This window comes from Balaenoptera acutorostrata, chromosome 3 (assembly GCF_949987535.1).
Source record: "Balaenoptera acutorostrata chromosome 3, mBalAcu1.1, whole genome shotgun sequence".
Lineage (NCBI taxonomy): Eukaryota > Metazoa > Chordata > Mammalia > Artiodactyla > Balaenopteridae > Balaenoptera > Balaenoptera acutorostrata.
Window position 1 is genome coordinate 131,207,881 of NC_080066.1, and position 17,511 is coordinate 131,225,391.

General features: G+C 38.5%; 1 protein-coding gene across 1 annotated transcript in view; it reads right to left on the reverse strand.

Moving 5' to 3' along the window:
• Positions 1-11,532, reverse strand: part of SAV1 (salvador family WW domain containing protein 1) — a 30,656-nt gene extending 19,124 nt beyond the window's left edge. The window contains exons 1-2 of the mRNA XM_057542093.1: positions 10,831-11,532; positions 6,914-7,357 (exon numbers count right to left, since the gene is read on the reverse strand). Of these exons, the coding sequence (XP_057398076.1) occupies positions 6,914-7,357; positions 10,831-10,924 (538 nt within the window). The 5' untranslated portion in view covers positions 10,925-11,532. The remainder of the gene's footprint in view (positions 1-6,913; positions 7,358-10,830) is intronic.
• Between the last annotated feature and the right edge of the window lie 5,979 nt (positions 11,533-17,511).

Consider the following 17,511-nt stretch of genomic DNA (forward strand, 5'->3'; position numbering starts at 1 on the left):
TGAGCCACAACTACTAGATTCCGTGCGCCTAGAGCCTGTGCTCTGCAACAAGAGAGGCCACCACAATGAGAAGCCCGCACACCACAACGAAGAATAGCCCCCGCTCGCCGCAACTAGAGAAAGCCCGCACGCAGCAACAAAGACCCAATGCAGCCAAAAATAAATAAATAAATAAATAAATTTATTAAAAAAAAAAAAAGTCCCAAAGCAGAGAGAAAAATGAAATTAAATATTCTGCCACTGCCATAAATTAAAAGAGAAAAAAGAATGAAGCAATCAACTCTCTGAAGGAAGACCACAAAGAAGCAAAGCAAGAACCCCCAAAACAGACGTAAAGACAATAGAGAAAATAGGTGTGCTTAGGAAAGAAATAAAGATGAAGATAAAAACTGGAAGAACAAACATGCAGTGTTTGTTACAGTGGAGAAACCTGGCAAATCTTAACCAAGTGCTAAAGGTTAACATCACCAATGATGTCATATAGAGATCATGTATCTCCTTTATATATAATGAAGACACTTCACCTCCGTGGTATCCTTTTCATAAACCAATAAGCCCAGTCTAATCATGAGAAAAACATCAGACAAAATCCAAACTGAGGAACAGTCTACAAAATATCTGACAAGTATTCCTCAAAACTGTCAAGGTCATGAAGAACAAGAAAAGACTACGAAATTGTCATACACCAAAGAACACTAAGGAAATATGACAACTAAATGCAATGTGGTACTCTGCACTGGATCCTGTAACAGAAAATGAGTATTAAGGAAAAAGCTGGTGAAATCCAAATAAAGCTTGGTATTTAATTTTTTAAAAATCCTTGAGTTTATAAAGACACTAAAAAAATAAACCTCATTGGTTACCTCTGGAGGTGGTTAGGGTATCAACTGATTATTCTGAAAAATAGTAAGTAAAGGAAAAGATCTAGCATTTATCCTGTCTTATATGAACAGCCAAAATATTGATAAATGAAACCAAATAATTGATAAAGGAAAGTTCTTCATTATAGAGCTCTTCATGACAGAATTCCAACTAATAAAGAAATGACAGTTTTGAGGAATACGTGTCACTATTTGCAACAGCTAACGAAATATTGGATCTAGCCAATAATGATTAATGGCTTCCAAATCAATAGGTGAAAAGCTGATGGACAACATCATGATGATGAATTGGTATGACATCTGATCCCATGATCAATTTTAATATCACAAAAAGAGAAATCAGTCATTATGTGTGTCTGGAACTGATGCAATAGAATGTACACAACGCCACCTATGAAGCACTCTGGCAGAACAGAAAATGCAAGAAAGAAAACAAAATCACTCTTGCTCAGTACCCTTTGGGAAGAAAGGCATACATTTCTAAAACATATGGTGACTATAAAACAAAACAAAGCTAACAAGCCTTTTGGTGAAACTGACTTTGGCTTCTGTCACCTGCAAATGAACGTTTATTTAGTAAGTGTAGCTTAAGCAACTTCAGTACTTAAAGAGAAAATATTTAAAGAGAAAAGAAATAAGCCAATGTACTAAAGACATACATAGCAAATAACTAAAATCATGCTGTTCAAGCATGCAGTGGCTTTATACTTTCTCATACTTCCATCACTAAAAATGTTGTAGTACTAGCCACAACCAAGGATAGCAATTTTTAAAAGAATTACAGTCAATTCAATGTATTCAAATTGAGTTATTGATAAGACCCATAACATTTTGGCCCGACAGAGGTCCCCCTGGAAACACACAGATTTCTAAATGCAGCATTAAAAACAAAAAGCTATTACAGTAATTTAAAACTGTACAGGCTTAGAGAGTTTGTGACAATTTCATTCATCTGCTTAGAAAATCCAAATTCCCATATACTGAACTTGCCTAAATCTAGAAACACATGTACTGTTACATGTAAACAATAGTAGGTACCAAACAGCAGATTTTAAACCATGATAAACTTGAAATTCACATTTAGAGGAAACACAAAGACCTCTCTGTAAAACCTCTGTGTCCAGGAACTAAACCTTGACAAGTTATTGATAAGGGAGCCATGAAGTCCACAAAGTCCCAAATAGGTTCATCACCTTTACCAATGCCATGTGAAACCATGATTCCTAACCTTTTTAGAGCTGTCTATAAACAGTTTATTTAGTTTCAATGACAAACCACCCCCCCACTTTCTGAAGTTGCCATGTGCACTAAATTCTTTTCAAACTATTATTTGGATAATTCTATAAAACTATTGAGAGATGAATGTATTGTACAAAAAGATTGGAAACCACCAATCTAAAACATAAAATATTATCAGTAATAAAATAAGTCTAGCAGACTTTAAAAAAAAAAGCTATATCAAGCTCTAACACATAAGACCTCCACTCTTAAGTTTAGTTAGAAAGCTGAAACTTCAATAACCAAACATGCCAAATCTGGAAAAAGCATACAAGAGCATATGATACCTTACAAAAAACATGAGCACTAACAATTATGAATGTCTACTCTGTCCCTGGCCCTTTCCATATGTACTATTTCATACTCAGTCAGCACTATGAGGTAGTGGTATCATTACCAATTTACAGATGGGGAAACAAAGGTTCAAGTAAGTTATTTTACCGAAGGCCACACAGATGATATAAGGTCAAATGACAAATTTATTACCAACCACGTAATCTTACCCCAAAAGATCAACTGTAATTCTTCAAAGAAAATATGACTGCCACTAAGAAAAGAAAATGCAATCTATAATTCTGAACTTGTTTCTGAGCTACAAGGAAAAAAATAGTTTTCCATAATTTCAATTATTAGTCCCAGAAAAGAATGAGTGGCATTCATAATCTTCAAAATAACTTCCATTTGCAGGAATTAACAGCACAAGCACCTTCCACTTACATAAAATAAACTAGAAAATTAATAAGCTACATACATGATTTCCCAAAGACACAGATAAAGTATTACTTTGTCTCTCCACCAAGCTTTCACATTAGATATGCCTCCAAAGAACTTACTGTCATACAAAATTGGCAGATTTCTACGAGATCTGCCCTTAGAGACAAGCTCAAAAATTCTAGTTTCCTAATGTTGAAGTGGCTACAAAGAATAAAATAGAATATGGAACTCTAATGAAGGTTACAAGCTCCAGGGTAATACTAAACATTACAGCCCATGTTATAATCAAGACGCTGATAAAAAGATATAAGGATTAAACTAAGCCAACTGCCTTTTTTCCTCCTCTCCAAAATAACTACAAATAAAGTTGTGCTCCTAAGGATTATTAACACTTCCTCAAAAGAAGATTCTGGTTAACTAATATTTATGCATTTCCTGGAGTAAACACAACTCCAGTATTTTTTTTTTTTGGTAAAGCCTGGAACTTTTTAATTTGATCTTTATTACTTGATTTCTTTAGCTGTCTTTAACAATAAAAGTTAAAAGTTTGTTACTTAAAATTGCATAGAACTAAATTATTTAGGCGCAGAACAAAGGAATTCAATCTGCCTTTAGTATTCCAACTAAAGACTTCCTGTTAACAGCAGAATTCCTTCCTCTGGCACATACAGTAACTGCCTGTAGGCCAAAATGTTAAAGGTCAAATTTCACAGCTAAATGTAGAACATGCTAGGCCCTAAAACCCTTTAAGATATTATACAACTTGTTTTTTTGTACTTTTGCTAAATACAGTAAGATGAAATTAACCCCTGAGATAAGGCATTTCCTAAAAGTCTAAGTAATAACTAATTGGCAGGAATTACTACTGTCAAGTCACTACAAAACTATTTTCTTTCACACCTTTTTTATGCTTATTACGTTAGTAACAGCAATCAAAATTTAAACCTTGTGAAAATAAATCTGTCTATAGCACATCCTTACTCTCCCACAAACTTACTTTCTCCTTTCCATTCATTCAAATTCCCTGAACTCTCTCCAGCATAAATCTGGAAAATATAAGAAGTTTCAAGTCTTTTCAAGATGAATTCAAGAAACTTCCAGCTATTGTCTCATATTCAGATTTTTTTTCTTCTGGAAGAGACAGCTGTTAGGCTTTTCTGTTTGGTTAATAATTGGTTGTTAATCCTTCCCTGCCACTTAAGAGACCCCTGCAAAGAAGTTCCGTTTTTTTCTGAAAGGTAAAACATTAATCTTATTGCCCTGATATAAATTAATGTTAAGTGAAATTTCTCAAGCATGTATCACTGTCGTAATAAGTGCAGATCTTTTTTTAAATGACATTCTTTAATTTGAAAAAGTATCCAATTAACTTGTATTTTATTTCTAAAATATGATTGGGGAAAGCTGTTTTAAAGTCTGTCATAAAAATTACAAAAACTATATCAAATTGCATAAAAAGGGTCCTAAGAGAGGATCAGTAGAAATTTAGTTTTTACAGTATTTCCTCAAAGATATTTTGTGAATCAGAATTTTAAAATAAGATTTTTAACTTGGTATCATTAATTCTTCATACTTCAGGCATAAAAGTGTATGAGCTATCAGTGATGTTTGCAACATAAATATACATGGGAAACGTAAGTACGAAGAACAGCAATCTGTAGTAATGAAAAACAGATTGTTATAAGCTATTATTCCCGCTACCCCTTGGCTACCAAAAATGTCTTAAGACTCCAGACTTGAAATCTGTGGATCCATTCACTTATTCAACCATTTATTTTTAGAGCACCTCTTATACAGTCAGGTGCTTTGCTAATCCTATCTGACTCTTCTCTTTCCCTTATCCCTCAATACCCATTAGTGGCCAAGGCCCATCAATACAGATGTGTCTCACTTCGCCCCTTTCCAAATGTCCCCAGCCTAGGTCAAATCCTCATTAACATTTAAAATATCAACCATAAGACATGCACCAAATGGAAAACCATGGAGCTTTGAAACTACACATAAATAGTGTTTAACATTAAGAAACTCATTAAAGTAAAAAGGCAAGGATATGAAACTGTACAGAGTGTAATCACGATAATGTTAAAAAAAAAAACGTCATGGAAAAAGATGAAGGAAATAACTAAATACAAAGAATCTCTGGCATAATCAGTGCTTTACCTTTACTTTTCTGCATTTTGCAAATTTCCTATAATAAGCAGGTATTACTCTAAAAAATATATTAGAATGAATTTATTTTTAAAACTTACTATTTTGATTGGATAACAAATCATTTCTGAGGTTTAAAACTACACGATATCAGAAATAGCCAAAATAAACACTGAAGTATGCAAGTGTCTAATCCCTTAACCTCGAATTTCTTTAAAAACAAAAACGGCACTCACCTATTTTCATTACAGTATTTCTATATGCCTAGAAAACCTCTCCTCTTCAACATCCCAGTGAGACTTGAATGTCAGCTTTCACAAAATAAGCTGCTCTTGCCAACTGTTCCATACTATTCTTCAATTTTCAAAACTTCAGTGATTTACTTTCTCCCAAAACCGTAATTAAGTCTCATTTTTCCTCCAAAAGCATCATAGATTTGCATTACCACTGGTACCTGAAGTTCTCTTTTCTCTAGCAATCTATCCTGAGTACAGCTAGTAAACTAATCTTTGAACACTGCTTTCATAAAATGAAAATCTTGTCCTTTTGAAATCTGCAATGGCTTCTGCTTGACTCAAGTTTAAATCCTACAGCCTGTTGTTGCATCACTAATCTCCACTCCATCTTACAACTTATTTCTTCAAACTAGACAGAATTACACAGTTACTTGGATTTACATGTCTGCTGTTTTCACTGATTATTTCACCTAAAATGTCCTTCCTATATCCCGTGTCAATCTACAGTCCAAGCACAAAGAAAAATAGTTCAGGTCCCACCTCTTCCATGAACCATTCTCTAAGTATTCTAGCCTACCCTGATCTCTCTCTCTTCTGGCTCCCTAATGCACTCAGTCGGTACCACATAGTATAACAACTAACTGTTCTGTCATCATTTTTCATATATTGGTTTTGTTCTCCCAAATAAGGTACCAGAAGTCAGATACCAAAAGGGAAAATGATAGACACATAAATCATAAATGATTAATACTAAGTGAATGAAATGTTTTCTACACTCAAAACACTCATACACCAAACTGTTTTTAAGTCACTTTATTTGAAGTTTCATGGGCTAAAAAAGTAAATGTCTCATGTATTTTTTATTTTTATCCTGCCAAAATTTAAAGCCTACAAGTTACTAGGAAAAAAACCAATCAGATTAAAAAGTTTAATTTTCAGCTTGCTTTAGTTTACCTAGTGTAATCTAGTACTTTAGGAATAAAGTAGAACTGTGCATTTCTCCTATCTCTTCTGCTCCCTGTCAGGAAAATTATCCCAAAGTCAGGAAATATAGAGAGCAGACTTCTGAAAATTATATGGCAAATATTTTTGCCCATTGCAAAAAGCACAACAACAAAAAGACACACTTAACACACAATCATTTGACAATAAGTCTTTTTAACCTAGGGAAATAATTCTTTAACTACAAAAACAGTTCTGTTAAAAAAGAAACAGTGCAAGTGCTAGCTAAGTAATGATGCAGTTGCCCGTGGTATCACCTACCATGCCCAATTCTTATTTGCCTTTCCTTTCCCAGGTTTAAGTCCAGTTTCTCTGAATCCCTAACCGTCCCATTCTACCAAATCTAAACATAGATTCAATCCAACTACAGACATTAAAATCTCTAAGTTTTCAAGGTTCATACTGTTAACAGTCTAGATAGTCTTCAGATACGTATCAAGTTTTTATAAAACAAGTTAATTAGGTGAGTTAATGGACACAAAATTCTTTCCCTCAATGTAGGTTAATAATTATTTGCAAGCAGGCTTAGCAAGACTAGCAAAATGGAGTAGTAGTTCTCTAGAAGTATCTGTTAGCTTCCCAAGAAAATCTAGAAAAAGAACATCTTTTTAATGAAGTGTTAATAAACCTAAATACAAACTAATTTTAAGTTACCTGAAGCATGCCTCCCCTGATTCTGTGGCATTCTTTGGAAGAGATCATGGTTGTATTCATAATATCTATAGTCTTCGTGTGCTCGATCTCCAAGTGGGCGCCTCCTCTGACCATCAAAATAATTATCTGAATAATAATATCGGGAACCAGAGTCTCCATTTTCAACAGCAAAATTAACTTCTGTTAAAAATGACTGAGAAGAGCCATATTCCCTAGGGACATCTGCTAGACTCCTGGCAAGGTAAGAAGGTGCAGATAATCTGTTGCTTTCTCTTCTCATTATTTCATGAGGTGTTCTTTGAATTGGAGTTCTAAGGAAACTATGGTTTCTTGAAACTATTCCATCTCCAGAAGCTGCAAAGGCATTAGAGCTTGAATCTGGAAGACAGATATCAGTTCGTCTTGGAATTGTTGGACCATGCCGGATAAATGAAGGCATAAGATCTACAATAGAACAAAGAGTAAAATGACCAGTAAGTAATACACTTTTCAAAAGTTGTTCATTTACATCTATCACCCCAAAATGAAAAATTTCAATGGACTTAAGAAAACACAATTTAAAATTTGGACTTAAGAAAACACAATTTAAAATTCTAGGTAAGTATTTGGGTTTGTTTGTTTATTTATTTATTTATGGCTGCGTTGGGTCTTCATTGCTGAGTGCAGGCTTTCTCTAGTTGCGGCAAGCGGGGGCTACTCTTGGTTGCGGTGCGCGGGCTTCTCACTGCAGTGGCTTCTCATTGCAGAACACGGGCTCTAGGCGCGTGGGCTTCAGTAGCTGTGGCACGCGGGCTCTAGAGCACAGGCTCAGTAGTTGTGACGCACAGGCTTAGTTGCTCTGAGGCACGTGGGATCTTCCCGGACCAGGGCTCGAACCCGTGTCCCCTGCATTGGCAGGTGGATTCTTAACCACTGCGCCACCAGGGAGGTCCCTGGGTATTTTTAAATTGAGGCTGATTGACGTCTTCCCACTCAAATGAATTTATAATTTGTATAAACATGTTATATGTAAGCTCTGCCAGAATCGGACGTATTGTGCATACTACCATACATAATATGATTAAATGTCAATAAGCTTAACTATGAAATACACATTAATGAAACACTCATGAATAAACGTGTAAACAATCTAACAAATGGATACAAAGTTACCAGCATAACTTAACATTACAGTTTGTCTTGCTGATTTTAGTTCATTTTCAAAATTCCCCAAGCCCTTCTTCAAACAAACACAATTTAAAAAATAAAACAGAACATAATGCTATTCCCAAACATGTAAAGGTGAACTCCTCTAAAAAGATTTTAATATTATTAACCTGGCCTTCCTATTCTTGGAATTATGTAGCAGTAGTACAGCAATCAAAACACGGAAAAACTGGGCTTCCCTGGTGGCGCAGTGGTTGAGAATCTGCCTGCCAATGCAGGGGACACGGGTTCGAGCCCTGGTCTGGGAAGATCCCACATGCCGCGGAGCAACTAAGCCCGTGAGCCACAACTACTGAGCCTGCGCTCCGCAACGGGAGAGGCCGCGACAGTGAGAGGCCTGCGCACTGCGATGAAGAGTGGCCCCCGCTCTCCGCAACTGGAGAAAGCCCTCGCACAGAAATGAAGACCCAATACAGCCAAAAATAAATAAATAAATAAATAAATAAATTAAAAAAAAAAAAACACGGAAAAACTAAAAATTTAGCTATGAAAATTAAAAAATGAAAAGATCTCATTTCTGGGACTACCCTGGTGGTCCAGTGGTTAAGACTCCGCCGTCCAATGCAGGGGGCGTGGGTTCCATCCCTGGTCAGGGAACTAAGGTCCCACATGCCGCAGGGTGCGGCCAAAAATCTTTAAAAAAAAAAAAAAAGAATCTCATTTCAAAGAGACACACAAATGTTGAATCAGTTAAAAAAAAACGCCAAGTCTAAAACTATGGCTCCTTTAAGAACAATTATAACTCAAAACAGAAGATAACAGAACAATGGCTTTAAGGATACAGTACTTCTTTTTTTTTTTTAACTTTTATTTGGGTTTTGTTTTTTTTTAAATTTTATAGCTACTTTATTTATTTATTTATGTATTTATTTTTGGCTGTATTGGGTCCTCGGTTCGTGCGAGGGCTTTCTCCAGTTGCGGCAAGTGGGGGCCACTGTTCATCGCGGTGCGGGGACCGCTCTTCATCGCGGTGCGCGGGCCCCTCACTATCGCGGCCCCTCCCGTTGCGGGGCACAGGCTCCAAACGCGCAGGCTCAGCAGTTGTGGCTCACGGGCCCAGCCGCTCCGCGGCATGTGGGATCCTCCCAGACCAGGGCTCGAACCCGGGTCCCCTGCATTAGCAGGCAGACTCCCAACCACTGCGCCACCAGGGAAGCCCCTGGATACAGTACTTCTTAACACAGAACTTAAACAGCTTAGGTATTCCTGGTTAGAAAGCAAATACCTTTATAGTAAGAAGAAAACTGGATTTGGAGACCGTTTTATTAGTTCATTAAGTAAACAGTATCGGAGAGCACTCATATTAATATGCAACAAAAGCTAACTAGACAAAAATAAGTATCCAAATAAACAAGGCTCAACATTTGATGAAACTAAGAAAGTACTATATCAAAAGTTATTTGCTTAAAGGTGTGGCAAATGTATTTCATGATTTCAAGTAATGTTCAATAAACTTTATTTGCAGCAAACTGCAAGATATTTTAGCCAAAATCCTAAGAGGATGTGTAACCAAAAATCAAAATGTTAAAAAAGGCTTAAAAATCAAGTTTCAGGTTACTGATGTACCCATCTGATCTCTTCTGTTCTGTAAGAAAGCACTGCAAATACAAGGATAAATCTGGAAAGTTGATGATGTGGTTATAATGGAAAAAACACGCTCTCCACACCTTTCTGTGTGATCTTGGGCAAATATTACTAGGAACCTCTATGAAAAGCTTTCCCAATTACAATATGAGGTAATGCTTAAGTCACAAAGTCACCAGCTTCCAAGAAGTAAACTTACACAAAGGGCCCAGCAGTATGAGCACCAAAAAATTAGCTCCTAAGCTCACAGATGTTCTGAACACACAAGCAAGAATTAAAAATTCAAAAGATTCCGCCGGAAAATCAGAGTCAAATACTTAAATTGAAAATAAGAAAAGCGCCAGTGTGGGGGACGGGGCGGGGGGGGAGAAAAATGCACTCTATTAAATTTTTTTAAAAAACCAAATAAAAAACAAAAAAAACTTTTTCGTAATGTACCCTGAAATATGATAGAATTCATTTTGAGTACTTTCTTTTTTGGGTCTCTAGGGTGCTTTATTTGAAGCAATTCTCACGAACACAGCCAAACATAATTTTGGCTCCTCCACCCTGAGATCTACTATGGATGAGGCTTTGGGTAGTGGCTACAATAACGACGGTCAGCTTTCACCTCCTTACGTCTGCATCCAACAGCTGACGGGCTAAGGAATTCTACCCAAGCGTTCGCACAGCTTCCAGCACGGGCGAGTGACACCCTCAATGTTTACAAACACAAGGCAAATCTCGACGTAACGAGAAGAGAAAAACGTGTGCTCCAGTGTAATCACTTTAATTCCTATAAAATCAGGGGATCAGCAATTTAAGTGTTTCCTAAAGAACCTCTTTCTTCCAGTAATCAAAACCAACGACACTGCCACAAGGGGACCGGGAAGTCTGTGGTTATTTGGGGGGAGAGGGGCGGAGGTGGACTAATCTAAGTTTCTTACTCTTTATCAGCTTTCAAACAACGAACACCAGGCATAATAAAATTAAAAAACAAAAAACAAAACAAAAACCAATATTCCACAGAGACCAAAAAGGAATGAGAAGCCGCGGGGAGCGGCGTCCGGCACCCCGCCCGGGTCCCCGCAGCCCGTGGCAGCCCGTGGCTGCCCCGGCCAGGTGTGGGCGCGGCGCCCGACACTCACTCCGCAGCAGAGGCGACGTCTCCTTCTTCACGTACTTCCCCTGCACTTCGGCCGGCTTGGACACTTCGTTTTTGGTTTTTTTTCGGGACAGCATCCTTGTCCACGAGGCCCCAGGCCACACCAAGCAGCCGCCCTAGGGCTCCGCGCCGGGCGCCGGGCGTCCCCGCCGCCACCTCCGCCGGCGCCGCCGCCTCCTTCCCTCCCGAGCCGCCGCCGCCGCCGCCGCCGCCGCCTCTCCGCAGCCCGGGGTCGCCCACAGGGACTGCCGCATGTTCGGGGCGCTAAGCGCGCCGGCCACCGCTCAATCTCTTGTCAGCTCCTTCCCGGAAGTCTGCCCGCTCCGCGACGCTGCCCGAGAACTCAGAAAGGCCAGGGACGCCCGCGCAAGGCCATGGTCCGCCGCGGGCCGCCTAATAACCGCTACGGCTGCCGCCGCCGCCGCCGCCTACGTCCCGTAAACTTTCCCCGCGGCCGCTGGGAATTCTGGGAAACTCGACGCAGCGCGAGCGCCGGCGCCCTTCCCCCACCCCAGCTCCGGGGCGCGGCTCGGGCTGCCGGACGCCTGCTGAGCTCCTAGCTAACGGGCTGGCCCCGGTGTCTACAGGAGGGTTTGCGGCTTCCCTCACTACCCCTCGGCGAGAAGCAGGTCCCGCGGACACGAAGGACGAAACCCGCCAGAGTGAGCGCGGGAGGCCGTGGCACACTCCTGCAAAGGAGCTTCCTGTACCCGCAGATTTTTCTCTCAGGACCTCGAGGGAACCGGTGACGCCCCCAAGATGCGTTCCCGTCCCCGGCCACGAAAGAGGACGTCCCTCTTGGAGTTTTTTGGGCTGGTAAATTCAAGTCCGTGATAGCACAGAACGCCAATAGAGTTTAAGGAACACCACGCTTAGGCTAGTGCCGCACCAAAAAAAAAAAAATCTAGATCCCTCTTTTTGTTGAAAACATTAGTCTGGCCAATACTAATTAAACAGTATGAATCTGTAGTCTCCCAAGTGCCGGGGAGTGTGCATCTTTCTGATAAAGGAAAAAACGGAGGAAGAGGCCAAAATGGAGTTTCTACGATCTCTGATGTAACATAAATTTGATTATTAGCATAATTTATTTAATCACCACTATCATTATTATACGAACTAACCACGTATTTCTTCTTGGAGTTCTCAATGGAAAAAATCAATAAATAATCTACAATAGGCATAGAAAAGAGTTTTATTTGAGCCAAACTGGGAAGTATAAGCCCAGAAGACAGCTACTCAGATAACTCTAAGGAAGTGCTGGGGGAAGCATAGTTTTCGGCGTAGGTTTGTGTCTCGTGGGAACAAAGAACATTCAACTAGTCAGGGATGCGTTCCTTCAAGGTTTCCAAAAAATGTATCAGTTTGGAATACAGCGAGTCAGTATGGCCTTAGCACCTGGGAAGGGCGTCTTATCATTGAAGCAGTAACAGCATTGGTGGCCCAGGAAGGGAGGCATTTAATTTTTGTTTTTAACACGGACATTCTTTAGCTTTGGTAAGTGAGCTCTTTTTTTTTTAATAATTAAAGCACATGTACAATGTGTGTTTGATAGGCCACAGGCTATTTTAGCTAACATAAAGTTAACTCGTGTAATCCAGAATGACTTCCTTATAGCTCAATATGTGAACATTTCTTTCTTAAATATTCCAGTATTAGATTTTTTGAGAATTTTGAGCACTAAAGGTCAAGACCTGGGATTTTTGAATCAAAAATAGACCCTACTTTCTTCTATATAACTTAGCAGAGGGGCAAAATGTACAGGATAACATTTGGAAAGTAAGATGGGATCCACCCCCAAATGACCAAATTGAGGCTTTGACAATGGAAAGTGCTTTCCCTGAGATAGGAAACATCCTACAAGAGATGTAAACAGTTAACAAAACGCAAGGAATTTTCTACTTATACAAGGTTAGGAAGCTGTTCAAGTTTTGTTTTGCCATGAACAAACAAATAAGACATTGTGTCTAGTGCCTGTCTCCATCTTTTCATACTGTTATGGTCCCTTGGTACAAATCTCTCACAATTCATTCAATAACCAACAAATATTTATTGATCACCCACTCTGCTAGGCACTGTTCTAGGTGCTTGGGATATAGCAATAGGCAAAGAATCCCTACTCTCATAGGGAAGAGAGACAATAAAGAAGAAAAATAAATAAAATGTACTGTGCTACATAGTGATAAGTGCTGAGGTGAAAATTAAACAAGAAAAAGAGGGTTTGTGATTTTAGTGTGACTGGCTCATGAGAAGGAGCCACTGGAGTTAAGTGACAAAGGAAATTGGCAATGCAGCTATCTGGAGGAAAATTATTCCAGGCAGAAAGAACAGCAAGTGCAAAGTCACTGCAAGTTACCATGTTCCTGACAGTTTGAAGTAATGTAAGAAGGTCTATGTAGGTGGAGCAGAGTAGTAGTGGGAAATGAAGTTAGAGAGGTAACAATGGCACCTAGGGCCTTGTAGGTAAGGAATTTCACTTTGAGCAGAGGAGTGACATGATCTAACTTAATGTTTTTAAATAGAATGGCTTTGGATGCTGTGTTGAAAATAGACTGAATGGGAGCAAGGGTAAAAGTAGGGAGATCAGTCAAAAGCTATTGCTGGCTTGGACCAGGCTAACAGCAGTGGAGATGATGAGAAGTGGCCAGACTTTGGATATATTTTAAAGTCAGAGCCAACAGGATTTGCTAACAGATTGAATACGGAGTGTGAGAGAGAGAGAAATCAAGGATCACTCCTGTGGGTATGTAAATCTTAACAATAGAACAGAAATATTACGTATAAAATAAATAAGCTACAAGGATATATTGTACAACACAAGGAATGTAGCCAATATTTGATAATAACTATTAACGGAGTATAGCCTTTAAAAATTGTGAATCACTATGTTGTATACCTATAACATATAATATTGTATATCAACTGTATCTCAATTAAAAAAAAAAGAATAGAATAGAATCTCACCAGAATAGCAGATTGTACTCTGAGAGGAACATCAGAAAAGCAGTTACTTGTTCCTGTTGTTCAGATATAAGGACCAGTACTAAAGTGTTGGTCGTGTGGATGGGGAGGAGTGATGAAACATAAATGGCGAGACAATGGGGTTTTGTTACAGATAGGGTATGATGGCGAGAGATGAAGGGAGGGAAGGGGGCGCCAAAGAAGTGCCAGGTTTCTGCCTAGGGCTTACTTCGGAAGGATAAGAGAACAAAAGCATATTAAGACCTTGTTAGTATAGCCAACTCTTCACACTTGTGGTTTTCCTAGAGACTGAAATACAGGATGCCTTGCACATTTATGTATGGAAAAATATAGGATTTTATAGTTAGAAAAGAATCTTAGATCAGCTAGGCTAACCTCACTTTATGAATGTGGAAACCAAGCTAGAAAAGTTAAATGTTTTGCTGCAGATTTTATTCCTGGTCAGTAGCAAACACATCTCAGAACTGGAGTTTTCTATTCCCATTTTGGACCTTTTCCTGCTACAGCACATGAAGAGTCCCACTAATGCAAGTCCAGTTTCTAACAGTTATTTTGAAAGCCATTCATGTTCCAAACAAAGAACTCCCCTTTTCAATGTTATTTCAATTCTTTGAATTGAGAGAAAGCCTCAACTAGGTGCTCTTTTTAAGAGATGTAATTTGCCTTTTTATCAAGGAGGGTGCATTCCAAAATCAACAGTCTGCAGACAGCATCAGCAGTAGCATTATGTGAACTTTGAATTCAAATCCTTAAATCCAGACACTTTGAATTCACATCTACTTTCTAGAAATTCCTGGATTTCTGGTAGTTTTTATTAAGGAATCTAGATTTTGCAGCTATAATTCTCCAGACATAGCTTTTGAGAAGGCTAATATTATATTACATAATAGCGATATTTTTTTTCCCCTTGCAGTTGCATTCTCTGTGGAGAAAAATCTTAGTTTTCTCACATGAAAATTAAGAATTTGAACTAATTGTTTTCCAAAGTGTCTTTCAGGCCTACAGTTTTGTGCCACATGGGCAGAAGGAAATATACAAAAATAAAAACAATTATCCTAGTAGTATAATAGGGATATAGGTGATTTCTTTAAAAATATTTATCATTATTGCTATGGTTTTATCTAAAAACTGTTATTTAAAAGATTAAATAACAGTTTTTAGATAAAACCATAGCAATAAAGAAAATATTTTAATTAATTAATTTTTAATTAAAAGTAAATTAAATTTAAAAAACTGTTAAAGCAAGTGTTAAAATATCAGCATCATATAAAGTCATCATTAGCATAAAAATAAAATTTTATGCCAAGTTGCTACTTTGAAAGAGAGCCAAACGGGGGATGGGAGTGGTGGTGTGATGAATTGGGAGATTGGGATTGACATGTATACACTGATGTGTATAAAATGGATGACTAATAAGAAAATAAATAAATAAATAAACATTAAAAAAAAAAGAGAGAGCCAAAGTTGTTATCCTATTTTTACTTTCTCTTGCTAGAAGCATGTGAAATTTAAAAGGGTGAACTATCTAATGGAGGATTGTCCAAGAAAGAACCAAGTGGAAGTGGAAATAAGCCCTATATATGGAGCCTCTTAAGAAAAAAAAAAAAAAAAGAAGAGGATCTTCTACTCTCCAACCCACTCTTCCTGGTCATATAACAAGATAAACTTAATCTGTCTCAGGAAGAAGTAATGATTATGCTAGAATATAGGGCTGGCTCTTCAAGCCTCCAAAGTTTTACTCTTAAAATCTGGGAAGGTAAATTCCTGAGTACCCTTTTAAGCAGAAGCTTTAATTGTTTCCTATGAAGGAGAAGGATTTGTGATGTCTATACAGCTCTGAAAATATATACTTAGTATTAACAACTAAGTTGGGTTCCCAAACTCTTCTGGTGTCTGATGAATCATCCCCCACCCCCAAATAATGTAGAAAATTAGTATCACAAGTCTGATCAAAAGGAATCAAGCTAGGAGATTCAGTGTTACTAACCTTAGGTCTGGTTCCTATATACTATTACTGCCTGGATTTAGAGGTCCTCTAAAACTGATAGGTAGCCAAAATGAATCTTTTATGCTTGGCAACGCTAGCCTTTGACTTCAGTTGCCTGTCTTTATAGGCCTTTCTGTCTCTCTGCCTCTCTAACCCTAGAAACCTTTATCTTTCTTCCAACACTGGCCGTGTCTTCAGTCACTTTCAACTTTGTTTTTAACTATTCTTCGCAATGATGAATACTTACTTGGCTTTTAGTAAGTTTTTTTTTTTTGAGAACTCAGTAAAAATTCACCCAGGGTTCTCATTCTGAGGGGTCTACTGATGTATATCTACTGTGGAAACACCTGCATCCCTTCTACACCACATGGGAGCCAAGGGATAATCAGAAACACCATCTAACAAGCCACACCACTATTTCTTTTTTGCTGTGGCCATTCCAGGCTGATGCAGAGGCCCCCTGCAAAGATGATTTTCGGGAGTCTCAAATGGAAATCAAGATAAAGCATTCCTCTGTCTTCAATAGCTGTGCGGATTTCACTAGACTCTTAATGCTACCCTCTCTTACTCAAGCCTGGGACCTACTTTCTGTGCTCAAAGTCTTTCTTCTCCCTGCCAAAATTTCTTTACTTCCATTTCATGTCTTGTGGGAACTTCTTCTATATCACCTCTTCCCTATCTTGTGGCCTGCTTTCTTGAAGGACCCACTGATATTTTTCTCTGGGGCAATAAGCTTAGGCTTAGGGTGCAAGGTAAACATATTTATGGGGAAGGGAGGGAATGAAAAATACACTTGTTTGAAATATTTTCAAGAAAGCAGTTTAAGTAGAATTCTTGCAGTTAGAGCCAGAATGCAAAGCTCTAAGGGAAACAAAATGGAACTGTCCTGTTCCATATGGAGACTGACCACATAAATATATCTTCTCTCCCTCCTGGAACCCCACTTAAATGACAATGAAAAAATAAAAGGGGAATGAACTCATTATGAGAACACAAGATGGGCCACTGGTAGACATGACATCAATGAATTTCAACTAGAGAGTGATGGGATTGAGGCAAGGTAGAAAAGAGGTGGAAGAGAGCAGAGGAAGGAGGACAGAGGAAGCCACAGCCTAAAATACTTGTGAAAGCACATACAGCCAAAGATCTAGAAGAGACTTAGGATGCACAATTAACTGGTTCAGTTAAGAAAGTTAGGAAAGAGGGACTTCCTGGTGGTCCAGTGGGTAAGACTCCGTGCTCCCAATGCAGGGGACCTGGGTCCGATCCCTCGTCGGGGAATTAGTTCCCACATGCCACAACCAGAGAAAGCCTGAATGCAGCAACAAAGACCCAACGCAGCCTAAAATAAATAAATTTTTTAAAATTAAAATAAAAAAGGAACAATCAGCAATACAGAGCTTTTAGAAATTAAAGATAGGGGTTGCCAAGTAAAATATTCAGAAGAAAGTTAGGAGAATAGGTTGAGCAAATCTCCCAGAACACAGAATAAAAAGAGGTGTGAAATGTGAGGGAAAAGATAAGAGAAATAGGTTCTATATAAGAGGCCCAGTATCCTGAAAATGTGAGTTCCAGAAAGAGATAATAGAGAAAATGGAGAGGGCATCATCAAAAACGAATACAAGATATTTTTTCAAAGATGAAGGAAAGGAATTTCCCAGTTGAAAGGGTTTCCCAAGTGCCCTACAAAATAATGAA